Below are 24,879 nucleotides of genomic sequence, written 5' to 3'. Positions count from 1 at the left end.
GGTAACTAGGTCTATTAAGCTGGATAGAAACATGTTCGCTCTTCTGTCTTATTGTAAATCCATTCGTCGACTTCCTCATATGATTGAAATCAGAACTTGAGCTTCCATCTAATATTTATTTTATTTAATATTAAATCTACATTTATTATGTAATGTTACTTTAGCTTTATTTAAGCGTTATTTTTTTTTAGTCTGATAGTTTATATAATTTTTGGTCCTCCGTACTTTTTTAAATTCAAAACTAAATTAAAAGACATAAACACGACAACAAGGATGACGTCAATCTTTAATGGCAGATGGCCTGAAATGTCTTCATTTAACATTCTCATAAAAACCTCTCGTTTTGATCGTTTTTTTTCTTCACACAAACAGCCTCTGCAATTCACTGAAATAGTTTCTCCTTACAGCGGATAAGTACGTACATTTCAACAGTACTCTATGCATCAAGAAAACAAAAAGAACACACATGCCGTGAACATGCACAGAACACACAGCTACACACAGTATACTAAACAAGAAAAGGAGTATTCTGCATTGACAGAAACAGGGGGTCATCATATTTAACTTCCAGGAACACCTGTACCGTACTGCTGGCAAAACACGCAAACATCCATTCATTCAAAGAGCATGTTTTTCTCTGAATTTCACAGTGAATTATGTAGGTAAAACAGTATTAATTTACCACACACAGTATGTTCCAATCAGTCAGATATAAACACCAACTGAAGCTCTAGAAAATTTACCAAAGGAATATACAATTAAACTTACAATAATACTTACAATGATTTATATGAGGAGCATCTTCTATGAAGTTTAAAAACGGTAATACGCATAAAAACACACAGACACACCTTATAAATACTTGATCTAATAAATTTGATGCCACACTTGGCTTTAAAAATATTTGTAAAAGCAAAAACTGCTTCAGAAAATCGGTTGATATGATGCATATTATTATTATTAATATTATTCATTACAAACACTGACTATATGATTGAACCAATCCAATATGATTGTACACTCAAACTTACACGGAGGATTGTTGTTTTCGTATTTCAGTTAATGACCTCACCTCACAGTGAAACGTGACTTAGCCTCATCAAGGATAAAGCAAGAATCAGAATTGCTTTTCTTTTTTTAAAATACAAACGTGACATGAATGAGAATTTTGGCAGCAAATGTCACAGAATTATGATCACTTGATGATATGTCTACAGCAAAGACGTTATTGCAGGCCAAGAATACACAGGATTACAAAAGGCTTGTTTTAGTCGTTCCTCTCTCCACTCACTAGTATGTGAAATCTAAATTTACAAAAGCAGGTTAAATCACGTCGGCTCCCTAAAAATAGACAAGAGAGACAAAATGCTTAAAGTGAGTATCCTTTCAGATGCAGAGTGGCTCTTTGGAGTGACACCAAAAGAGACATGCAGCAAAAAAATGTCATACTTCATAAGAAATCAGATTGAGGACTACAAAGCAGTCAAAAACAGAATAACTCCACTAGCCTAGATGCCTCTCCAGTGTAAAAAGATGCTTTTGGTCTTTTGTTCCTCTATACTCCTCCTGCTACACAGTGAAGGAGTGGGTTCCTAATTATAGCAGGGCTCAGGCTGCTCTGTATTGCAGTCACTGTGGTCACTGTACCTTCACCAACGATGGCTTATTCCTGTCAGTGCCTCTGTTTTAACGCGTCTGATTCCATCAAAGTGAAAAATCACGAGCTGGATCAGGTGTGTTTTTGTCACCCGGGGTTAACTGAGACTGCTCAGTCGAACCGAAGCAAATCAGGCACACGATTCCTACGTCTGCTGCACTCGTTAAAGACACCACACAGATACATACGAGCAAACCTAAATCCACACGGTAAGTAGAAAAGACAAGCGCAAACCTACGAGACTGCTTTGGTTTAGCAGAGCGACCGCCATCTTATAATGGCACCAAACAGAAAGGGCCAAAGTACTACTACTAATAATAATAATAACTAGAACTTATAAAAGTTCCTCACACACTTCAACACAACTTAAACCAATCGAACAAAGCTATTTCAAACATCGTCTTGATTACAAAAATACCTTTTTGTAGTTCTTTAAAATATCTAAAAATGTACAGCATTGTTTTTTTTCTTCCTTTTTTGCAAAGTCATGCTTCAACATGTATCATGGTCATAATAACATTAATATGAATGATATACATAATAGTTATAATTAGAGTCATATAATAACATTATCCAACAGCGCTTAAGCTGCACTTCCACACCCGTGGCCTTGCACTTGCACTCCTTTGGTCGGCGTTTAAGCTTGCATGTATAGAATGCAGAGCGAGAGCTAGACGGGCGATGCAGTCGACTGGCAAACGAAGGGTGCGCGTGCCTTTGTCATGCACGCCCAGTACCTTTCATGGAGGCATCAGGGGAGATGAAGCCCAAGCGCTGCTGGTAACTCTCGAGTATGTAACAGTATAAAAAAAAAAAAGTTGGGAGGCCTTTTGGGGTGAGGGGGGGTTGTACTCGATGTGTGATGGAGGCTGAGGTCCAGTATGTCCTGAGGCCCATGAGGCTGTTGCTGCTGCCTGAGAGAGACAGAGAGAGAAGAGGGGATACAAACAAGAGGTGTGAGGTTGCCATGGTCACCGCCCGTGAACACACAGCATAATGAAAACACAGGGGATCATGGGGAACCCGCCGCATGACACAAACGTGGGCAGAACATGATGCCGTGGCGGAACCAGCACGCACAGCATCTTGTTTTCTCCCTGTTTTCCCACATGATGCCAGCGCCACACATGCTTTTCTCCCACACGTCCAATAGCGCAATAGAGGGTTTGTTTTCAAAACCGAAACAAACACAGATGAAAGCTGACACGCTGTCAATACAGCTCGGCCAAGTTATGCCCGTTCCGGCAGAAGTCTTTGGCAGCGCGAGTCTGTCTCTCCACAAATCTACACTTTCAAATGTGACTCCAGCGCCAGGAGCGAGACCCGCTCTGCTTTCAGTGGCAAGGTGAGATTTGCACCTTCCGTCCTCGCCTGTTGGGATCAATGCTCGTGAAGTGTGAGCTGTGAACTCACCAACGGTGCGCTGCTCGAGAGTGCCGGAGCCACGTCAGTCCTCCCGGTTACGAATTGGACACGAGAGGCAATCAGCAACGCCTGTCACAGCCGGCCACGGCCACCATCACACATCAGGAACCTGAGGGACACAAGCCGCAGTCGCAGAGACAGCACTGAGTGTAGGTGCAGCGCTTTAGTTTAGGGTATTTTTAAATCCGCAGCCACCGCACATTTATGGTTTCTACTTTATACTCGGCTTCAGTATCTAAGAATGACCTGAAAAAATGTGTAAAACATGTGTGTCTGTTCGGGGTGGTTTGCATGCTCCAGTTTAAAACAAACGAAATGTCCAATACCGCTATAACACACAGGCCAAGATGTGTGGAAATTTACTGGAATCAAGATTGTTAAACACTCCCAAATACTTTTGGATGGAATTTGATGTAACCTAGAAAAACAATGCAGGGTTGAAATAGAAATGAATAAAATCACACAGTTTACGTTAAAGCATTTTGTCATTTTGTTTTGCAGTCAAATTATTTTGAACTAGAATTAGCAGCAGCTTCACTTGCTTCATGTCCCAGAGCTGAGCATGTACATTGACTGCGAAACCACTCAACAACACCAAAACTAGTGTTGCCAACACTAATATTAACAGCGAATCAGAGAACGTGCCACACGCGACGATGCGCCTCAGACCAGACTCCACTAGGACGGTGTAAGTGGAGCTTGGTCATCACACGCTCACTGACTTTACTCAGAGAAAAGGAAACTCTCCACCAGGAGGAACAGACATTGACTCCCACTAAGTAAACAAACAGCAGACTCTGAAAGACACTTCAGTTTTGGCTAAAGGGCCCTATTTTTTATAAATGCAATTTGCATTGTTGTTTGTGTTTAAGGCAAACTAAAGTTCAAGTTGCCAAACTCATCAATTGTTGATGTGCAATTGCTGCGCTAAATGATCTCGAACTTAGAGTTGAGCTTGGTTGAGCTTGCTAGAAGTTGGTTACTCTGACACTTATGGTGAACTCCTGCCCAACAACCACATCTCCTCTGATCCCCAGACCAGAACTCCCACCACCAGCAGGCCGCGGACAAAAGGTCACGGCTCCAACCCCACTCACCCGTCCCCAGATGCATCTCCAGAAATAGACATCTCTCGGAGACTGCAGTAACCTGGGTTCAAGGGGGGGAGGGAGGGGGAAACCCTCTGGAACAATAAACAATTAGTAAACTCAACATGACCTAAGGTGAAGGAAGCAGAGACAGATACGGGGCAAACGAGTGGGGAACTGCCTCCCCGTCCGACGGCGTGTTTTCGCAGGGCCACGGCTGGCGTAGCTAATGCCCTGTTGCGCGTTCAGCCAAGGATGAGGGAATCGATGCTCCGTGGCGTCGCTCGGCTGAGCTGATGCGACGCATACTTCCAGACCAGCGTGTTTGTTCTGGCTGAGACGCCAAGGTTAAAGACTGGGTTGATCATTGAACATGTCTGTGCAGGTTAGGAAAAAGCTTTAGTGATATGCAGGCTTAATGTGTTACATGCAATAGCTCAGCCCAGGCGCATAACGCGAGCTGGGTAAACAAGAAGTGTTTGAGAATGTGGCTCCACTTCTCATCAATCCGTTCAAGGTTTTTGTTTCCGTTTCAACGAGGCTTCACAGAACAAACATCTCTGACTTGTGCTGCCAATAAGCAAAGACTTGTTAACATTGGTCACCTCTACTTTACACCACTATGTAAAAGGAAACAAATGTAACCAATATCATCACAGAAGGTGTTTTTAACAACAGATTTTTGTTTTGTCGACTAATGAACTGTGTTGATTCAGGTATTTCTATGCCACTGATAAGAACAGATTTAAAATACTGGTTTTAACAAATGAATTTTGTAGAAACTTTAATAAAGCCTTTTTATTAGGCATTAATGAGGCCACCAGCGACTGTATATTTAAACAAGTAATTCTTGATCTGAGAAAGAGGTGAGAAAATATTGCCTTTGTCATGATAATATTTTAAACAATATTATTAGCCAATAACAGTCATTAAGAATAATAAATTGTTTAAATTATTCTTCCATAGATACATTTGTTTGGATCTTGGATTATTGATTCGTGGGGCTAAAATTTAGGTTTGTTGAAATTTTCACATGTTGAGAAAGAAACACAAGTAAACACTGATGGGACATGGTCAGAGTTACATTGCAGATGCAATGAGACTAGCAAAGAAATCCAAGTGGACCTTTAAGATCTCTACCTGTGCAGCTTGGTCATGAAAAGCTCCCCCATGTGAAGCCCCTTTAATCCGCACTAAAGCCCTTAGGCCCTGGCTGTGTTTCTCACATACCAGCAATAGCTGGTGGAGCTGGGTGGTGATGAATGCAGCTGCTGACATGTATCCAGCTCCTTAGACCCAGTGCATGGACGGGGCCACGCTCTAGCTACAGCTCCAGCTACAGCCCGTGTGTTATGTCAGAAGGTGGTAAGGAAACAAAAGAAGGAAAAGTCCCTTCTCCACATAACAAGAGGCCCCCGCTGGTCCTCAGCCAGAACCGCTGGGGAAAAAGGTGCCTCCACGAGAAATACACAAATAAGCAAGATAGGAGGAGACGCACAACACTACCCATTTTGTCAGATGGAAAATCCGGATTAGGTTTCTCTCCAGTTCACTAGGCCTTCGTGTCCACCACTGGACCGGCTCTGGACGTGGCTCCTGTGCTGGAGCATGAATGTCAGATTTAATTTGGCTTCACTAACATTCAGACGAATGAGTAGTATGAGCCTCCAGGGGAACTACACTAACAACAAGTCAGAGTACAGTAGGTTCAAGAAGTCAGCTACCTGTTCCAACCTGCAGGAAGTGGCGTTGCTGTGAATAAAGGTTTCCATCCGTTGGACAGGACGACAGGTGATTGGGGCGACTCATTATCAGTCGCGACTCAAGATCTGAGCACTCCTCTGTTTCAGCTGTTCACACACAGACACAGATGTCTCCCATGGATACACTCCACATACTTGGACTGTGAGTGGTCCCCATCTGCTGGATGCCAAGACAACCACTGACCAACCGCAAGCCTCTCAGGCCTGTGGAGCTGGAGGCCTGTCTGAATTCCCATTGTGAAGGTTTACAGTTGCTTCGTCACTGGCCGGAGCATACGGCCCAACGCTAGCAGACACGCACAGCCTCACACCTCAGTCAAGTTTATTCTTGCTAGCATCGTTACACAAGTGCGTTGCACAAATAATTGCCACGGTTGTTGCAGCTTGCATCATGACACTTGTAGGAGCATTCCCAACTTGACCGTGTCTGTTTTACAGGCCAAGAAAAGCTGAAAGACACGAGGTCTGCTACAGCTGCAAAGTATCAGGGTTGGAAACAAAGCAAACAAAGGTTAACTCAACACGGACGCTTCACTGCAGGAAACGGCAGGAATTCTTCTTCTTAGTCCGAGTCATGAGGATTATTAGTGTTAGAAAGCAGCCAGTTATTTGTTAGCTTTAAGTTGTAAGTTGTTAATGTTCGTATGTTCGTCATGTTTATTTGTCAGTTGTGAGTTCTGAATCATTTGTAGTACAAATCCACAGACCTCAGCTTCCCTGAGGCGCAGCGTTTACTGCCAGGTCTGCGGTTTTGCAATACAACAAACTTCTTGATGCTCCGACTACCACAGACAGTGAAAACTCTTTTCACTTCACCCCTGCGCTGGTGCAGTAGCAAAAACCCCCACAACTACACCAAAACACATCAGAAGGCACCGAATGGTTTTGTCTGTAAGCCTTCGAATGTCTATCTCCCGAAGTTGCTGGTAATCATCACATCACAGTATTTGGACTGGACGTCTCAGCTTCACCTCACCCTCCACTGTGAAACGGATGCAGGGATGTTGTTTCAGCGAGGCGCTAATATCCACTGGGGCAGCGCGACCAGCCAAATGACTTCCTCCTGGTTTGATAGAGCAATAATTACTTCCACCGAGCCCCTCCCGCCTCCACTCCCTTCCTCCTCTACCCCCACGACAGACAAGGAAAACCCAACAAACAAACACTGAGTCGGTCCAACACGCGTTCGACATCCAGGATGCAGAGTTGGAAGAGGAGACAACACAGGACTAGCAGCAATCAGCAGCCTGATGAATGTTAGCCTCCTCGCTACCACCACCACCACCACCACCACCCGCCCACTCGCCACCGACTCCCTGCGGGGTCAAAGGAACATGTTTCTTCCTGTCCCAAGACGTTAGAGGAAGGCTGGTGGTGACAGTGTGACTGGCGCCGAGCAGACACACGCAGGCGAGCTGGGGATTTGTTGTGCTCCTGCTTTTTTCAACCCATGCACAACAGCGCTCAGCTTTTCTGAGCACACGTGTGGTTGCGCTCGACTCCTTGTCCTGTGTACTGTCTGCAGCGCCGTCAGAATTAATACATGTGTGATTTATTTGGAATAAAGCTCCATGCTAATCACTTTTTAATAAAAGAGTCATAGAAACGGGCCCTGCAGCGGTACCCAGGTACCTTAACAGCTCACGGTGCTCATCCTTCGGTGTTCCTATGCCGCCGTCTTTATAATTCTCCACCGACTAGTTTCCCGTAATGCAAAAATGCCAAAAACCCTTTTTAAATTAAAAAATGTATTTCATCCTGCCACAGTTTGACAAAATGACAAACATACCCTAATATCTGCTGTGCGGGGCCAACAGTGTTACAAGATAATAATGAGTGTTTATTGTGAAACTGTTATATGTGGAACCATAACAAACTTTCCCTAAAGAATAATAAATATGAGGAGGAACCAATAACTTTCTCTCATCCTGCACAAAAACTACTCAGTGTGGATCATCTGAAACCAAATTTACTTGCCGTAATTGACTTTCAGTGCAAAAAACATGACACAAAAAATATACATTAACTCGTTTTTCTGGCTTTCAGTTCCTCTGATCAATATTTTAAGAGTGAAGGAATAATGTGAAAGGACTCCTTGCTATCAACAGATCCACAGAGCATTATCCCCACTCCTCTCAGCTCCTCCTGGCATTTTAGCCTCTCGGTACTTTAGTGACTTTCACCACTGGTTATAATAAAATCACAGATCAAAGCAGCTGACATTAGCATTTTGGTGGTATTTGCTGAGCTCTACACCATCTGTTTAGTTAAAACACTGGCGTCGGAGCTTGTTGCCGATTCTGTTTGACTCGCTACCTTTGATGCCGCAGATCAAGAGTCACATCAATGGCAGAAGTCAACCTTGTGTATCCTGCGACCTGACTGGGGGGAAATTTAAATAGCAGCTTTCAAGTCTTATGATGATACGCGAGAAGTGGCCACAGGTTCTTTGACCCAGTGGGTTTCACTCTCCACATTAATTCAAACAGGCTAACAGGTTAACGAGTTGTGTTCAAAGTCAGTGCGGGTGGATTTTTTTTTCCATGTGGCGTTTGAGGGCATAAAGAGGACGCACGTTTGACGCAAACACCCTGTGCGCCAAGTACCATCTTGTGATATTCTCGATTCATGTTTAGGAATATCTGTGCGCCTGTTTAAACAACGTGTCATAATATTTACTGAAGTATTTTCCAGGCAGAGCCTGACGTACACTTCATTGTCACAGTAGGACGAAGGGCTTGAGTGTGTGTTTGTGTTGTTACTCACACATACTTCAGCAGAACTGCCTGGACTTCCATCCCTGAGGAGTTCCATCTGCAGGTGGGAGCCAGCGAATCTAAACACATACAGTCACACAAACATATACAGGATTCATATTTATGTTAACTTATTATACCAACATCACTATAAGTCAGACTGCCACCATTGTTGTTTTATCCTCATAACACACGATAACTAACCCACTTGTTTAATCTACTGTATACTGGATCTCGCCTCTCTCTGTTGCTAGATCGGTCCTGTTTTACCTTTAACTACCTTTACACTATATGTGAATATTTCGTAAATGATGTTTACTTGACAGTTGAAGTTATCTTACAGATACAAAGGTTACAGCAGAACAATGTGCTCTCTGTTTCTTAATAGTTTTACAGTAAAAGACCATCTATTATTAATGGTCACATGTTTGCAACATTTCCACATAACCACACAATCATCTGTTTGTATAAAAATGAAGTTCACATGGTGTCAGACAACAACAGGAAACACTGTTCCATTAGCATTTTGCGCTCTCACTAGCAGAGATTTTGGTAGCGGACTAACCAGAGAACAAAGGAGCTGAGCGCACGTTAAAATAAATGGGTTTATCATTTAGTCTCCAGCGGATAGAGGAATGTTTTCCACAATAGCATGAGTTACAGATCAGAAGACGATTCCCACCCCCCTCCACCACTGAAATCACAAAGCCAGATTGTCTTTGTGTGTCAGTTTGTCCTCACATGTCTAAAGCATTTGGGAAAATGCCAGCTAGGCACATTCAGCGTATGCTCATTTCCAATTCTGACATCATCTTAGCCTCAGCTTCAGTGTCTTCGCTGGAGGCCTTTATACTAAAATTACCTTAGTATCTGCATTATATATGGAAACATACAGTACTCCACAGCAGAGATGAAAGACAAAACTAGATACTTATATACTGTAACATTTCGACCCTAAGACACTGCAAAGTACTGCAGGATTAACGCAAGCTGGAAAACCGAGCAATCGAGAATTCTGAAAAAAATACTTTTAATACTGCGATTTTATCAGGGTCAGTCAGAATCAAATAAGCGTCATGAGAGGAACTTTGAGCGCTCAATAATGAACTGCTATGTAAACTCAGTGGAGCTGTGCAGATTAAAACAACTGAATAAACTGGATCATGGTTGGTGGAGCAAAGGGATTTAATTAAAGGAGCAAGTGATGATGTAACCTTTTAGAATTGTGGGGCACTAATAATGGGCCTTGGTTCTGTTCAGGATCCACTGTCAATTGAACATTTGTTAAGATGGTTACTTTTCAGGGAATCCAGCTATTTCAGGTGTTCTTAGAAGTCAAGTCTACCCAAAGGTCACCTCTCTTACATCTCCGAATGCAGTTTAAAGGCTGGAGAGTGAGATTAGTTTAGTTGAGTTCGATTCCTGGAAGTGGGATCGTGTAGCAGCTTCTCTCATGAGGAGGGTAAAACAGCATTACGCGCCTGCAAAAACGAACTACGCCCTGCAAATTAAATATTTATGAAATCACTAATTTCACTATCAAACAAACTGAATTAGATCAAATTCCTGATTCATTTCCTGCTTTCATGGTGTCCAGCAACGGCCAATGATCGTGACTGACCAGCATTTAGAAATGGTGGCTTATAGAAATCTCCATCTAATGATCTGTAATCGGACGCAACGTTACATTTTCTGTTCCAGTAAATGAACCAATGGCAGTGACTTGGTGGTGTGTGCTCTGTGGACGGAGCAGACAGTGATTTCAGTGCTTGGCGGTGACAGCGGTTGGTGAAATGGCCTCAGAGAGGGAGGTGCGGGGGGTGGAGGCGTGGGGCTCGGGTGCTGCGGGTTACCTGAGCGTGGAGCGAGGAGGGGTAGGTGAAAGCAGGTGGGAGGGCCGGCGACAGCTCCGCCGGGTACAGAGGGTATGACGCCCACACGTCTGGGCTGCTGGGATATAGAGCAGGCACTGTGAGCTCATCTGTGGAAAGAAGAAGAGGAGGAGCGGCGTGAGGAGAGAGGCCAGTGGACGGGTGGGTGGCTAGAGAGACAGGGTGGAGGTGGCGGCACTGGTAGAGGTGTGGAGGTGCACTGCAGGTGATTGGAAAACTGAAGCAGTTTCCCTATCCTCAAGTAATGAAATGCTAATGAAACCCATTGTCCAAACATCCTGGAAGTTCTACCATAGCTCCATGTTTACTAGCTTGCTAACAACCGCGGGACGCTAACGTTAAGCTTCCACATCAATGGATCAGAGTCAGTGAAGCCAAATGTAGGCGCTATTGGTGGTTACGCTACAGTTAGCATCTCTGTGCTGCCCCTTTACAGCCAACAACATCCAAGCTAACTCTACATTTGCCAAACAAAGAAACTGTAGGTGAAACATGCAGGGTTCAGAATAACGTATGCGTGTAAATGCGGGATTTAAATGAAAAGAAAATGACATGACTGAACTATGGCATATGGTCATTAAACGGACTAGCACAGGTGCAGCCGCTAGCTAGCAGAACTGATGCTCGTCAGCTATGTACGTATAAAAGTTAACGGTGTGAAGCAGCAGCCAAGACAATGACGGAGTCGACTCTAAGCTGGAGGAGAAGCTAAAAGGAAACCATGTCAGACATTGATTTATTCAGAGTCAAGTGTAAAGTAACTGAAACAAGAGCGTAGTGCATGAATGCAGAGATAGGTAACTGTGCAGACTGGTACAGAGGGAGTAAACAACACCTCATTGGAGAAATATCAGATGTGAGGAGTATTTTCCCTTGGTTTCCTGGTTACAGTTTATCAAAGCATGAATCAGAAAATGGCTGATATAAACATCTCTTATCAGGAAATGACAGCAATTTCTCTCCTGGTGATTACGTCATGGTTTCATTAATCGTTTCCTTCCATTTTCCACTGGGGCCTCGAGTACACACCCTCACTGTGGCAAAAAAAACTAAATCCAAGATAAGAGCAGTTCGGTCATTCAGCAAGAATGTACAACCACAGCTGGCTTATGTTCAACTATCAATGGCTGATTCCTGCAGATTCTTTAAACCACTGGAAATTTTTAACTCAGTGGCACAAAGGGTACAGAGCTGTAAATGCCATATGCACCTCCAGTCCAGATTATCTGACTAATGCCTAACAAACATGAACATAGCTTTTATGAATCATTAATCAAACAGTGGGCTTGTGTGTGAGTGGGAGCGCTATCAAATTAACCCGTAACCCAAAACAACAGCATGAGATTTTAAAGTGTGTTTTGGCCACTCATTGATGAAGAAAGTCAGTAAAAGAGAAATCTATCGTACTTTGTGAAAGTAAAAAGCAGCTAAAACACAAATACTCATCTACTCCTTACAAACGACCTCCCAAAAGGAAGCAGCTGTCCAGTCACCTCAAGCAACAGGAAGTCGGCGTCCAAGGGCTGCAGCCGAGCAGACGGACAACAGGACAAGCTCACGGACAGACAGACGAAAGCTGAGAGTACTCACAGGGGTCTCTGCTAATGAACTGTGGCCCTGGGCTCTGCTGGGACGGAGGGGGGTTGGGGGTGCCGACCAGCTTGTTCTTGGCCATCTTGGTGTTGGCCTTGGCGAACTCCAGCCGCAGGGTCTGTGGGATCTCTGGGTCGAACCTCACCCCCTCGTATCACAAAGAAACATATGTAAATAAACTGCTTTTTACAAAATGTCTGAATAGCTGATGATTTATTAAAACCAAAAAAGGACGAATAAAACAAGTGTGAGATCTGACTGATACAAATGTTTCTCTTCAGTTAAACAATAGCCATTTCCATTGTGTTTACATGTGACTGGATGCTTTCTGTTGCTGAGAACTCAAGGATTACACCATTATTCTGGTTCGGGTGACACTCGCGACTAAAAATCAGAACCCGATGACACAAACCTGGCTAGTGGCTCGTTTGCACCACAGGCAGGCGAGCCGCAGTGCCCTCGCTATGCTCCCCACTGACTGTAATACTGTAATTTAATACCATGACATCAAATCCCCCTTTTGCATCACATACACAAAGCATCAGCTTCAAGTGAGACGTGCCGATGCTAAAAGTCATAGCTCACTGCTCATGACAAACAGACTTTTTTCTCATGTTGATATAATAAGTCTTTACATCCACAGGCGTCTAAATTATTCTTCTCAACTTTTGCCTGAAGAAATAGGAGTAATGTGAAATAAACAAAAGGCCTCCCAGAAACAAAGCTGCCTGCTGTTTACTTGGGCTCAACAAGCCAAGGAAGGATTTCACCAGTGACTTTGACCTCGTTTGGTCGTCTGCGAAAGACGTGCAGAAAAACACAGGAGGTCAAATCAGCGGAGGAGTAAAGCAATCAGGAGTAAAGTTCTCTCCAGCTAAAGTGCGTGAAGCAGGGAGGATGGGTTTCCCTGCCCGGCCCTGCAAGCTCGGGCAAAGCTGGGCTGGAACAAGCGAGGGATGAATCTTCTCATGAAGGGAAGGGTATTAACTGGGATTGCCTTGGCTCAATGCACTTTGCAGCGTCTGCCAGTCAAGGAGGTAGCGGTATAATAAGGTACATGGTTATAATGAGGCCTGAGCACATCCCTGCTCCAACTGTGTTGATTCTCTACCATGAAATCGGTTTGTTGGCTTCTTAGAGCTTCTGCATGTGTTGTTTAGGTGATCGTTACAATACTTTGTAATGGTGTGGTTGCAGAACTCATATTGCTGAAATGCTTTAAGCTCTGATAGTTCAGAGGAAATACAACAGCACTATCATGATGGGGGAAACAAAATCTTCTCTTTCCTGCAGTCTTTTCCCATATTTCAATATGCAGATAGATGTTTGCAAACTCTGGCTTATCTCCATATGACCCCCGGGACTTAACTTTCCCCTGAAAAACAAGAGCACTCCTCAATTGTCAGCCCCATAGAGCGATTCTGTGGAAACAGTCTGACTATTGTGGGCTCGTAATAAGATGATAATTTTTCTCCTTTCTTCAACTCTCAGCTCTGCCTTTGATGCGCACCAACATGTCGACATCTAAAAGTTGACAGATTCTGCTCTGGTTGTCATGGTCCCACTTTGGCTGGATGATAAAACTGATCTTTTTCTGTGACAAAGAAGTAAACAAAAACCTTAAGAAGTGATTGAAGGGGCGGCGTATATGTAAAAAAAAAAAAAAAGGATGGGAAAATAAAGCTGTGTGAGAGCGGGTGTTCATTACTGTCTATTTTTTGTTTCGATAAAACCCTGTGAGTCTGCCTCATCAAGGCTTTCTACTGAGCCACGTCCTGACAGATTAAAATTAAACCCTGGATCAGTATCTTCTATTTATATGTGAAAGAAGAGCTAATTTTCCTCCTGACCTTGCACCATCTATCACAAAGCTTTAAGAAAAAAACACTTTATTTACCCAAGCGTTAAGACATCCATACGTTTGGTCTTCACCACCTTTATTTTGGAATTTTGCGTGTGATGGAAAATTAAGAAACGTCTGCCGTGCCCTGATATTTAATGCATTAGCACAAAATGCTGAAAGATGCAGTTCCAAGTCATCACAAGATGTACTAGCGCTTGAGCACAAAGAGGGCATGACACTTACATTCAAGGCATTCTTAGCAGCCTCCGCCTCTGATCGACTGTCAAAGCTGACAAACCCCACTGGCTGGGGAGACAAGAAGACAGAACAAAAGGAAGAAACATGGTTTAGGGCAGAAAACTGAGTCGGCATTTCTGTCTGAGTGACACAGACATGTTCCTTTATATATTTTTTTCCTAATCAGACCCCTCTCCCCCCTCGCGCTCTGCCTCCGGCCCTGTTTATTAAACCGTGGCGACACCGAGGGAGAGAGAGGGAGAGACGTGGAGGCCGGACGCTCACTTTGCACGGGGAGAGTTCATCATCCCGCTCCCCTTTGCCCAAATACGGGCAATGTGCACGGGCGAGCGAGTCGTGAGAGAGGCAGAGAGGAGGGGAGCGCGAAGGGGGAGGCTGAAAAAGGAGAGGAGATGGGGACGGACGAAAGGAAGACAAATGGGGATGGTGGGAATGAGGATTTATAGGTGAAAGGTGAGAACAGGTAGGACGGCTTTTAGCCCGTGCACAAACTGGGTCGTGAGTGGACAACAAGGCAACACGTTGGTGCTGCAGTAGAAAAGGTGAGCGAGGCGACGCAAAAGGAAAACAAATCAACAGCGACGAACACAAAGACGCAGGTTGTCGGATTTCTGAGCAGCGTTGCAGAGAGAATACTCGTTTTTTCCCCCAACGTGTGTGTGTGAATGAGGATGTTGGGGGAGGTTGTGTTGCTCCCACCGGGCTGAACTGCTGCGTGTGATCTGAAGCAGTCTAGGGTTATGGGAATTTCGCACAAGTAAAGTGAAGAGAAGGAGGAGGAGAAAAAAAACATGCAACAAGAAAAAAAAAAAAAAGAAAAGGCCGACTAAGTGAAGACGTCAGGAGGAGGAAGCGTAGAAGGAATATAAATAGAAAGGGCCTGAGATCTGCCTCTTGCTATATATGGAAATAGCTGTGAAAGAGGAGGGAGATCAATTGATTTAAGTTGCTATTGTCATTGCCATTAGCTGAGAGAAGAGTCGCTGCAAGCGGCGCCGCACAGCACAGAGAGCCGAGAAGAAGCGCTTTAAAGCACAGAGTCCAGGCCCGACTGCACCGAGGGCAGGACGGAATCAAAACCCACGGAACTAAACACTAGAGCTGCGGCCATTACATGCACACGTTTAGTATTTGTACACCTACAAACACATGACGTGGAGCTTCTGATGAAACCATGACCGTATTAAATTTTTATGGCACCAGAAAGAACACATTAGCACAACAAACCTCACTGATAAAGTTTGAACTAGTAATGGCGCTAAAATAGCTGCTAAGTGCCTTGTGAGGTCTTTTAGTAGAACGCGACTCGACGGATTGGGGGAAAATCCCAACACACGCAGGGAAATTTCCCCTCCGCTCCAAGTCTGGCCTTTGTTCTTCCCTGTAGCCGTACCGTACGCAGCGCAGCCGCTCTAAATCGCCCTAAACCCTTCTAATGAGAATGTCATGTCTTCATGGGAGACAGTGTGATGTGGTAATAAGTACACTGACATGAAGCTAAATTGCTTAACTCTGGATGTGGACACCTGCCAGCCGAGCTCATTTTCAGCTCTGCGCCCCTGGAGGCGAAACGCGCCCGTCAGTACTGCTCCTGTCAAAACGCTTGCTTTGACACCTCAAAATTCTTTTTTCCCCCCGTCTTCCTTCCCATCCCACCGGAGTCGACTGCAACTACAAGCCCACTATCTGTCTGCCCAAGGCAAGCCGGCGCAACACTTCCCTCCTCCTCGAGTAAGCCTGTGTTTTCCTATTGCAGGTATTTCCTGACAAAAGGTGATAATCCGTCACTGTCAACGAGACGAAATGTAAAAGGTGTTGATGAGCTGGCGATGATTCTATTCTATTACATATACGGCTTCTGTAAACAGCGACCGACTGATGGCTTCATTCATCAGACGGTCGCTGCTCGGTGCGTCTGGGAACATACCTGTTTGGAGGTGAGCTTTATCAAGGAGCCTTCATAGCCCTGGAAAGAGAAAACAGCCACAAATGTGAAAGAGGAAACCGCCTCGGAGAAAGATATTTTAGGAATTGTAATGCTTAGTGTAGGTTAGATTAGTAAAACTTATTTGCAGTGGCTCCTGTAAAGGCCATATAAGCAGCACTGCGGCGTCTTAACCTGATTAATAGAGATTTACTGTTTTCAGCAATCATGATAGAAACCATTTATTCAGCGTTCAGTCTGAAAGCATTATCTAAGTGAAAAATTAGATGCACTTCAATTGTCCCATTATTCACTTTAACTGTGCCGCAGCGCCATTAAAGGGCATTACCCTGGGCGACGGTCTAAACATGCGATGGTGCAGAATCCGCCGTTCACTTAAAGCGGGTTCTTGTTCTGAGCTAACGCAAGCAGGTCGCCTTTCTGTGAGCCGCGTTCCCAGACTTCCCACGGATCCAGACCAGGTCCACGCTCGCCTCCAGCAACACGCACTTGAAGCTCGATGGAGAGTTTCCACCGCCGTTTGTTTCATCGCCATTAATGGAGGTCCCATTGACTGCTGCTAAGAATAGCTGCAACCCATCCATTTAAAACATACAAACATACCTTAAATGGCCTGAACAGGAGATAGAGCTCCCGCGGCTTAATATCCAGCGGTAGCCCACTGACAAATAGCGTTCGGACCTGAGGAAGACAAGAGAGAGATCATGTATTTTTCATTAACCTCGGCGGGTTATAAATAGCCACCTGGCAGTAACAGATGAGGTTATGAGGAGAGACGCTGAGCAGGAGTTAAACGCTTCCCCGGCTCGGCCGCGCACTGGATAGACTTTTCAAGCACTGATAGGATTCCTCTCAGCTCGGCTCCGCTATCATACTTTCCTAGCGTTGCCGTTCTCCTGCGAAATCTACGGCCTGCTGTGTTTTATGGCCAATCCTCCCGCGCAGCTGTAGCCTCCGTTTTACATTTGAACTCTTCAACTCGCAACTCGAGCTTCCACTGCTGGGGAATTACTACGTATATGTTAGTGTGTACAGCGGACCGAAGGAGGCCGTCGCTGCTGTGATACGTCGCGAGTCAAGGACAGTGGAACGGAGGAATGTGTTATCATCCTTCAGTCCTCAGTGCTGCAGCTTTGCTATGGTTTGAGCTTGTCAAACTTTAAACCCACCATATTATTGAGAATCGTTTAATTCTCACAGTTCCTGCAGGTTGGCTGACGTGTCTATAAAGGCGTGTGTGAACAGCACATTTTGTAACAGGAAAATTCTCGTAAAACATAATTTTGGTTGTAAATTGTATAAACAACAAGCGTCAGCACAACTTTTAACCCTTACATTAACAAAAGTAAAACAAAACATTTTTCCAATGAAATATTATCATGTGATCATTTCATAATGTTGAGACAGTTGTCAGTCAATTAGATTGCTGATTTCAGAATAAAACGCGTGGATAGGCATTTACACAGAGTAGATTCAGAGCTCCCAGATTCATTAGGTGCTGGGTTCACAACTCAGGGGACAAAGGAACTGCTGAACCAACACTACACCTCACTCCCACATGTAACCTGACACGCACCGCTGATGCCAAAGCCGGAGCGACACACAAACAAAGGCACTTAGCAACTGGGGAAGCAACGGCAAGCGCCAAACCGACCATCCAGTCAAAAAAAAAAAAAAAAAAGAGAAATCTCACCTCGCCGACTTTCTCACCTTCCCTCTTATCTTATCGGAGCTGAGCTGAACCCTGCAGGGCCGTCGCTGGCCTCTGTCTCAGGCAGGTCTGTTTAAATAACCTCCATTGAGAGTCTCCTTACATGGAGCTACGTGGGAACAAAGGGCCGGATCAATCAGCGAGGGCACTCACTGAGCTTTTCAGGCCCGTGAAACAAACAGTGTGTGTAAAAACACGAGCCCTATAAAATTTTAAAAAGCCGCGAGCGAGCAACCAGAGCTTCACGTGCCAAAAACACACGGGTTGAAGCTGCGCGTGACCACAAAAAGACGCCAAAAGGCTTCAGAAGTGAGAGGATCTCACGTTGGACGCCTCACCGAGTAACTGCAGATTTATTCCCCACTCCTAACTGAAATTAAGAATAGCTATAAAGCAAATATACTGCCTCTAATGTGGGCCCATCTCAACGTTCACCCCAAACAGGAGATTGGCAGACAGCCTCAAGAAAATCTTAGTCATCTAATCCTTCCATGCCAAGTTATCTGAGATCCCATCTCTGATTTACCACTTGTTTCAGGTCAGGGGACTAATAGACACCCAGAGACGGATTCGCTGCACAGGTTCAGACGAATGAGCGCTCCGCTCGGAACAATGGGACATTCTTGGCTGCGCCGAGCCTCGTTCCCGAGACTTCCTGACGTCAGCTGTTGTGATATATGACTGCGCGGAGCGGAGCGCACGCGCCGGATGCGAGGCGTCAGACACCCCCCCACCCCCTCCCCCGCACACATCTGCTGTTGATTACGGTATCGGTGTTTACTGACGTTGCCCCGGGACGAGCCAGGAAAGGCAGAGTCGTGCGCCTGATGCCACCGGGGGAAGTGAGACATCAAAGTTTCAGGGCTCAACTATAACAGTCGGGCCGATTCTGCAGATTCCGTAGAAAGATAAACCCGCTGCCACTTTTTATTGGGTTTTAGAGGCACCGTTTTATTGGCTCCTTGTGACTCACATACCTGCATAGCGTCGAGTGGCCGGTTACGGACCTTTGAATCATTGACCATTTATGGCTCGCTCAGGCGAGCTCCTATCAAAAACAGCAGCCTCTACCCACCACGAGCCAGCGGAGCACTCCACAGCCGGCGCACCAGCGCGGTTCCCTGGCAACGAAGCGCGGAGAGCGGCGCCCCGGGCCAAAGGCATCAGATCTTATTAAGGCCAGCTCTGCAGCGAGTCCCGCAAGATCAATGCACCTCTAAGCAGAGATCCTTGACTCCACCAGGCTCAGATGAAGTTATCACCCTGCTGACGCTCGGCCGCGATGGCACCATCGCGGCGTTGGGGAGGTGAAAGAACCTAAGGAAGCGCTCAGTTGTTCCCGAGGAAGAGGAAAAGCTGCAAGCGATGCCATCAGCTTTCTACTTAAAAATAATAAATGAAAACATACATTTTTAATCATCTAATCGCTTCTGCTCTGCTGGGAACAACGTGCACGAACAACGGCATCGGACCTTCAACAACACGTTCCGTGTGTCACGGTCGGACGAACCTGGGAGCTTCTCCGATCCCCTGACTGCTCGTCTTTCACGCTCCATTTGACTTGTTGCTGCGTTTTCGAGATGAATTAACTTTATGGGCACAGTCCAGCCAAGACTGATGGGCAGACCTTGAAAAAATTAGATCGCAATAAACCTGAATTAACCTTTAACCGAGCCGGTTTAAGGAGCATAGTAAAAGGATGATACCTTTGCTGTTGAGCTAAAACATCTGGCCCCGAAAAGTTCCACCGGTGAATGTTCTGGAAGCTCACGTTATGGAAGAAACGCGTTGAAACCAGGAGACCGACCTACAAGCCAGGAGGAGACACTTGATTTGTCTAATTAAACAACCCTGTGCCTGGAATGGCTCGTTATCGTCTGCCACACTGCGTGACTCCCTCAGATATGTGCTCCGAGTTTAATTTAGCGCTCTATCCCGTTCATTCTGGTTGTTAATGAAGGACACAGCCTCGGTGTGATATGAGACGGTGACCGTGTGCCTCTTTCCGCCTCAACGCCATGTGTGGCGGCTCCGACCCTGAAGCCTTGAAAGCGCCGGCGCAGTCGCCCATTGTAGCACCTGCGCATGCAACAACGTTGCCATTAAGTTCAGAGGGAATCTCTCCCTTTCCGAATTTCCGAATTTGGAGTTTGCTTTGACCACGCTCAAATCAAAGTCAACCCATAAGACTGTGTGAGCTCAGGGCGAGTTGAAGTTTCTTGCGTCAGTTGAACGGCGCGTTATTAAAAAACAGCTCGACGGGACTCCTACACTCCTTTCCTATCTCGCTTGTCACTGCTCAGTGTTGCCATCGCTCTCCATCATCCTCACTTTCCCCCCCTCCCCTCCCCTCCCCTCCCTTCACGTTCCTGTCAGAGAATGTGAAGAGTGAGAGGCTGCAGGCCCGAGAGGTGTCGAGCAGCCATAAATGGATGGCTGCGTTTGTCTGTTAATCACCCGGGTTCGACAGGTCAAGTTTCACATTCAGGGTCGGAGGTCGAGGGGTTAAGCTCAGGCTTTTGAGCGGGTCAGGGTTCAAACTGTGGGCTTGAGTCAACGCCAGCGATCAGACGGCGCTCAGATAGTCCTCCTTCTGTCCACGCTGACAATTACAGCTCAGTGCAGCTCTGTAAATGTTCCAACAGGTTAACCTTCAAAAAGACATCAAAAACACATGACCTAGCAAAAGCTACTGCGCGCTGTATTCCTTCTCCTTTCCGGACGCCTTGCTCTCCTTTGAATCTGGGGAGGATTCTCACTCCATCGTCACCTGTTGCTGACGTTGACCCAAACACCTCGGGTGCCGCCCGGACGACGCGGTCCCGTTCACAGATCGTCAGCCACACGTCCGTTCTGGCTCCTGTTCCGTCGCCTCGGACTTCATTAGAATGTCCATAGTAGCGAGCTTCCTTCCTCCTTCCTCATATCCGATGAGTTCTGATGAATAGACTTAACATTCCAAAGCTCTCATTAACAGGAGCTAATCAGCTAAGTCCATGTCGGCCCATCCTGGACTCTTTGTTGCCAAGTGGACCCTTTACACGGTTCGGTTCTGAGACTGGCGAGTCAACAGGGGACACCATTCAATAAGAATTCCTGCGGTTGAGCATTTAGTTTAGGTTTTTAATTGTTGTTGGCCCCAATCCTAAGAGGTTTGACCTCGGATGGCTAACTTTGTCTGCAGAGACAAAAGGCTGCTGGCGCACGGTGGGAGGGTCGGACGGACGGACGATCCCCCCGTCAGCGCCAGCGTCTGCCTCACTGCCGTCTCCACGTCCCGTGACCATAAACGGCCCTCTTGTTCAAATCCCTCGGGGGGGGGGTGCTTCAACATATAGACCGATATATGAGGAGTTTGTCTGCGGGTCCAGGGGGAAAAAGAACGGGAGGGGAGCAAAGAGAGGAAGAGGAGTAGCAAATTACAGGCAGCACCATGGGAGAGGGAGGGGGCGAGGGAGGAAACGGTGCGAGAACGAGATAAAGTAAGAGAAGGAGGAAGGGGAGGTACGTAGGAAGGAAAGGAGGAAAGGAAGCGAAGGCGAAGGGAGATTAAAGAGGAGAAAGGGAGCAGGAGAGGATGAGGATGAGGAGGGTGGAGAGAAGAAATGACACCAATAACACGTTCAACGAGCAACTGCGCGATAAGATACTGTACAGAGGATAATTACAGGCTGCGGGTAAACAATAATAAGCGCAGTTGACAGAACATGCACATAAGTACAGTATGACAAGGCAAGACAAGATGGCTGATGCTGTCTAGGAACGCCAGGAGCGTATCATTAGCCGGCGGGTCCGGCCCAACAGCACCGATACGGAGCAGCTCCTATTTTTATTTAAATAAGCACGGATCTGCAGCGTTTCTTTGTTCCCGGCGTCTCACGTCCGTCCAGCCGCCGGTCCGTGCGTCTTCAAATGCCTCGTCTCGCAGCTGACAAACGGTGCTACTCCCCCGACGCGCCTATAAATAAACTCCAGCCGTCAGACGGGCTGACCGGGCCCAGTTCTCCTCACTGGCTCAGGCTGAAGCTTCTAGGGGCACGTTGGAGTTTCCGTAGGGATCAATGAGCGCCTCTGGCCGCCCGACCTCCACGGCCCCCGATCTCCACGCGTCATGTCACAGAGCGCTAATACATCAGCGTGCCCTTTTAGGCCGGGCCTCCCTGCGCCTCCCTGCGCCTCCCTGCGCCTCGCCGCTCCTCCAGCCGCGCAGCTCCCGCCCGCGTGGCTTCACGGGAAAGGTCACGGCGGCCGCCGTTTGAAGAGGACCCGTGGAGCCCCGGAGTGGGACGCGCCACATCGGCTGAACTCGCGCTGGAGCCGCGGCCTCCTTCTCTTTGTGCGCTCGTTTGTGGTCGGATGGACACGAGGAGCAGCAGACGTCGGACCGCGGCTCTGAGGACAGCACGGCTTCATCCCGGAGACGCTAAACGTGCATTTGTGAAGAATCGGGTGCAGCTCGACAGAGGATCCGAGACGGGAAAACCCGATACGCAGCCACAAAGAGGCTGAAGGCTCCACTTGGTCAGCGATGATGCATTTACAGTATCATTACCGCCGTCTCACTTCCTGCCGTCGATCCCCACGCGGGAGATAAACAGGCCTAAAGACCATGTGAAATAAACACATTACTAATTTAAATACAGATTACTGCAGGCTTTTATTCTGTTCCTTTTGTTCTACTGTTGAGCCTGAAAAGCTGCACATCTCAACGTGCCGGAGCTCAGACGACGCCCCAACGTCGGAATCAAAAACCTTCAGCTGGTTTGAAACAGAGAGAAGCTTCACATCGTCATGTTACAGAATCTGGACAGAGCACTGATGAATGGCTTGAATGAATAATCAATAATTAAATTCATGGAGCAGCTAATGAGTCGTCTGCTGATTAAGTGACGAGTTGTTTGGTCTACAACACTGAGGCGACAGCCTGCGGGCACATTTATTCATGTCCTTCAGTTTTCACTGAACGCTGACCCATGAAACAAAGATGTTCAATCTGTCATGCAAAACAAAAAAATGTCTCCATGTGTTTTAAGATGGAACTAAAGGAAATAAACATTAAAAAATAGCTGCGGGTGGAATGTGTGATGGCTCTCGCCACCGCCTCCACAGGTATGAATGAGAACGGCTTCAGCTCCATCCTCTACGCTCAAACTCAGATCCGCTCTCGTCGTCTCCCAGCCGACGACCATACAAGGTCTGGAGCTCGACTCCATCGGCTGCCGCCGCGCTGTGTGACAGCGTCCAGAGCACCTGATAACGCGGGTTATCGAGCCCAGCGCTGGAGCCATGCTAGTGAGCACCGGTCCGAACGCCAGGCGCCGCTTCACTGGTGCAAATCAGTGATCCATGGAGTCACACGCACCACAACCCAACAGGGGGGGGGGGGGCAGCATGTGAGAGTCATTCCAGGGGTTGTTAAACTTTGCCTCCCATAAGGTAATAGTTTATAGCTGCTTTAGTGCTCAGGGCTGTTTGGGATTTTACATTAAGTGCTGCAGGAGCGTGTGTAAATAGAAGCAGGACAGTTTGTGTGTGTGTGTGTGTGTGTGTGTGTGTGTGTGTGTGTGTGTGTGTGTGTGTGTTGTCAGGGGATGCTCCCTGCATACACACTTCATTGCACTGAAGACAAAGTGCTGCTGTCCAGCCCTACGTTAACTCAGCCCACGCTGGTCTGGACGCCTTCCAGACGTCTCCTCGGCCGTCAGACTCCTCTGACCGCGACGCTGCGCGTCCGTCTGTGTCTCTGGGCCTCGCGGCGCGAGAGCCAAGACTCAGCCAGAGCCTCTGCTTGAGGACACGACAGGGTGTCAGAGGTCTGGATGTGTGTGTAGCACTAATATGATGATAATTCAAAATTCTGTTTTTTTTAATTTAGCTTTAATTTAACCTATAGATTACTTCATCTACGAAGACTGAAATGTTGAATATTTTTATTTATAGGTTTATTAGTCACTTATGTCGCCTAAAGTAAATAATTGTCTTCAGAAGTGTTGGCAGATGCGTTTTTTGCTTTGTTACGTGATCGGGAACTACTTTGCGTCTAAAATGAACCGTGAACAAACCCCTTTATAGTTATAGACGTCCAACTATCTCCAGAAACACCAGCAGCAGATTAGTCTTTGAAGCGCTCCTGCTGCCGTCCTGCACCGAGTGCATTCGCAAGGTCACGGGGTCAGCGCTGCTTTCAACCAACGAGCGCTTCCACGAAGCGGCTGCTTCTGCGCCTTGGCTCATCTGCAGCAGCAGCAGCAGCAGCTCCCTGCAGCCATAGAAACCTCAGCCGTGGACCAAATATGGTATTCTATCAGGGAGCGGCTTTGTTTGGCGATTGAGTTACAAAGTGACGAACAACGCACTGAGCCCTAATCAAATTGCTCCAAGAGAAATATCTGATATAACTCGATATACCTTCCTCACATCACTTGGCTGCGGATGCGAGGCGCGCTGAAACAACACGTCTGTTGTTGGACCGCAGACGCGTCCGTGCCAAGAAAAATCACCCCATACAAGGACTACGCGCTATTTACCGAGCCGCACATATCAGGGCTCCAGATTGAGCAATGTTTACAGAGGAGAAGGAGGAAACCTGATTCTTTACACAAGCTCACTTTTTATTCCCTCAAACAACATCCCGCCGTCGCGTTACTACGTAAACACGGCGTATTTTGCTTGTGAAGCACCGACTGCCTACATGTTGCAGCGGAGCCGCACTGTTTAGTGAGTGAAGAAGCGCCCGGCGCCGCTTTGCGGGGCGTTTAAGGTGCAGGAAGTCGCACCGGCAACACTTCAGTCTGCTGTCAACTAACTTATCATTATCTTCAATAGCGGCTCAGGGAGTACGTATTAGCTCCATCAGGCACCGGGGGCTGCTGCGGATTCTTACTGTAACCTGCTTAAAAGCGGGAGGTGAACTTAACTCTGACAGAGGGAAAAAGTGGCGTTAAAGAT

The 24,879-nt window shown here is 46.6% G+C and overlaps 1 protein-coding gene across 4 annotated transcripts in view; it reads right to left on the bottom strand.

Annotated features, from left to right (window-relative positions):
* Positions 1–269: 269 nt before the first annotated feature.
* The window catches only part of LOC114870355 (RNA-binding protein with multiple splicing-like), a 25,338-nt gene continuing 728 nt past the window's right edge, over positions 270–24,879 (bottom strand). The window contains exons 2-9 of one of the 4 annotated variants that reach the window (XM_029174858.3): positions 16,824–16,901; positions 16,203–16,241; positions 14,261–14,323; positions 12,172–12,322; positions 10,543–10,670; positions 8,706–8,769; positions 3,071–3,191; positions 270–2,571 (exon numbers count right to left, since the gene is read on the bottom strand). In XM_029174858.3, coding sequence (XP_029030691.1) covers positions 8,707–8,769; positions 10,543–10,670; positions 12,172–12,322; positions 14,261–14,323; positions 16,203–16,241; positions 16,824–16,901 — 522 coding nt within the window. In that variant the 3' untranslated portion in view covers positions 270–2,571; positions 3,071–3,191; position 8,706. Of the gene's footprint in view, positions 2,572–3,070; positions 3,192–8,699; positions 8,770–10,542; positions 10,671–12,171; positions 12,323–14,260; positions 14,324–16,202; positions 16,242–16,823; positions 16,902–24,879 lie in introns of all 4 variants that reach the window. The other 3 variants (XM_029174849.3, XM_029174877.3, XM_029174868.3) reach the window with 3 other exon arrangements.

This window comes from Betta splendens, chromosome 2 (assembly GCF_900634795.4).
Source record: "Betta splendens chromosome 2, fBetSpl5.4, whole genome shotgun sequence".
In the NCBI taxonomy this organism is placed as follows: Eukaryota; Metazoa; Chordata; class Actinopteri; order Anabantiformes; family Osphronemidae; genus Betta; species Betta splendens.
Note: the sequence above shows the minus strand (reverse complement) of the source record. Positions and strands in the feature narration are given on the sequence as shown.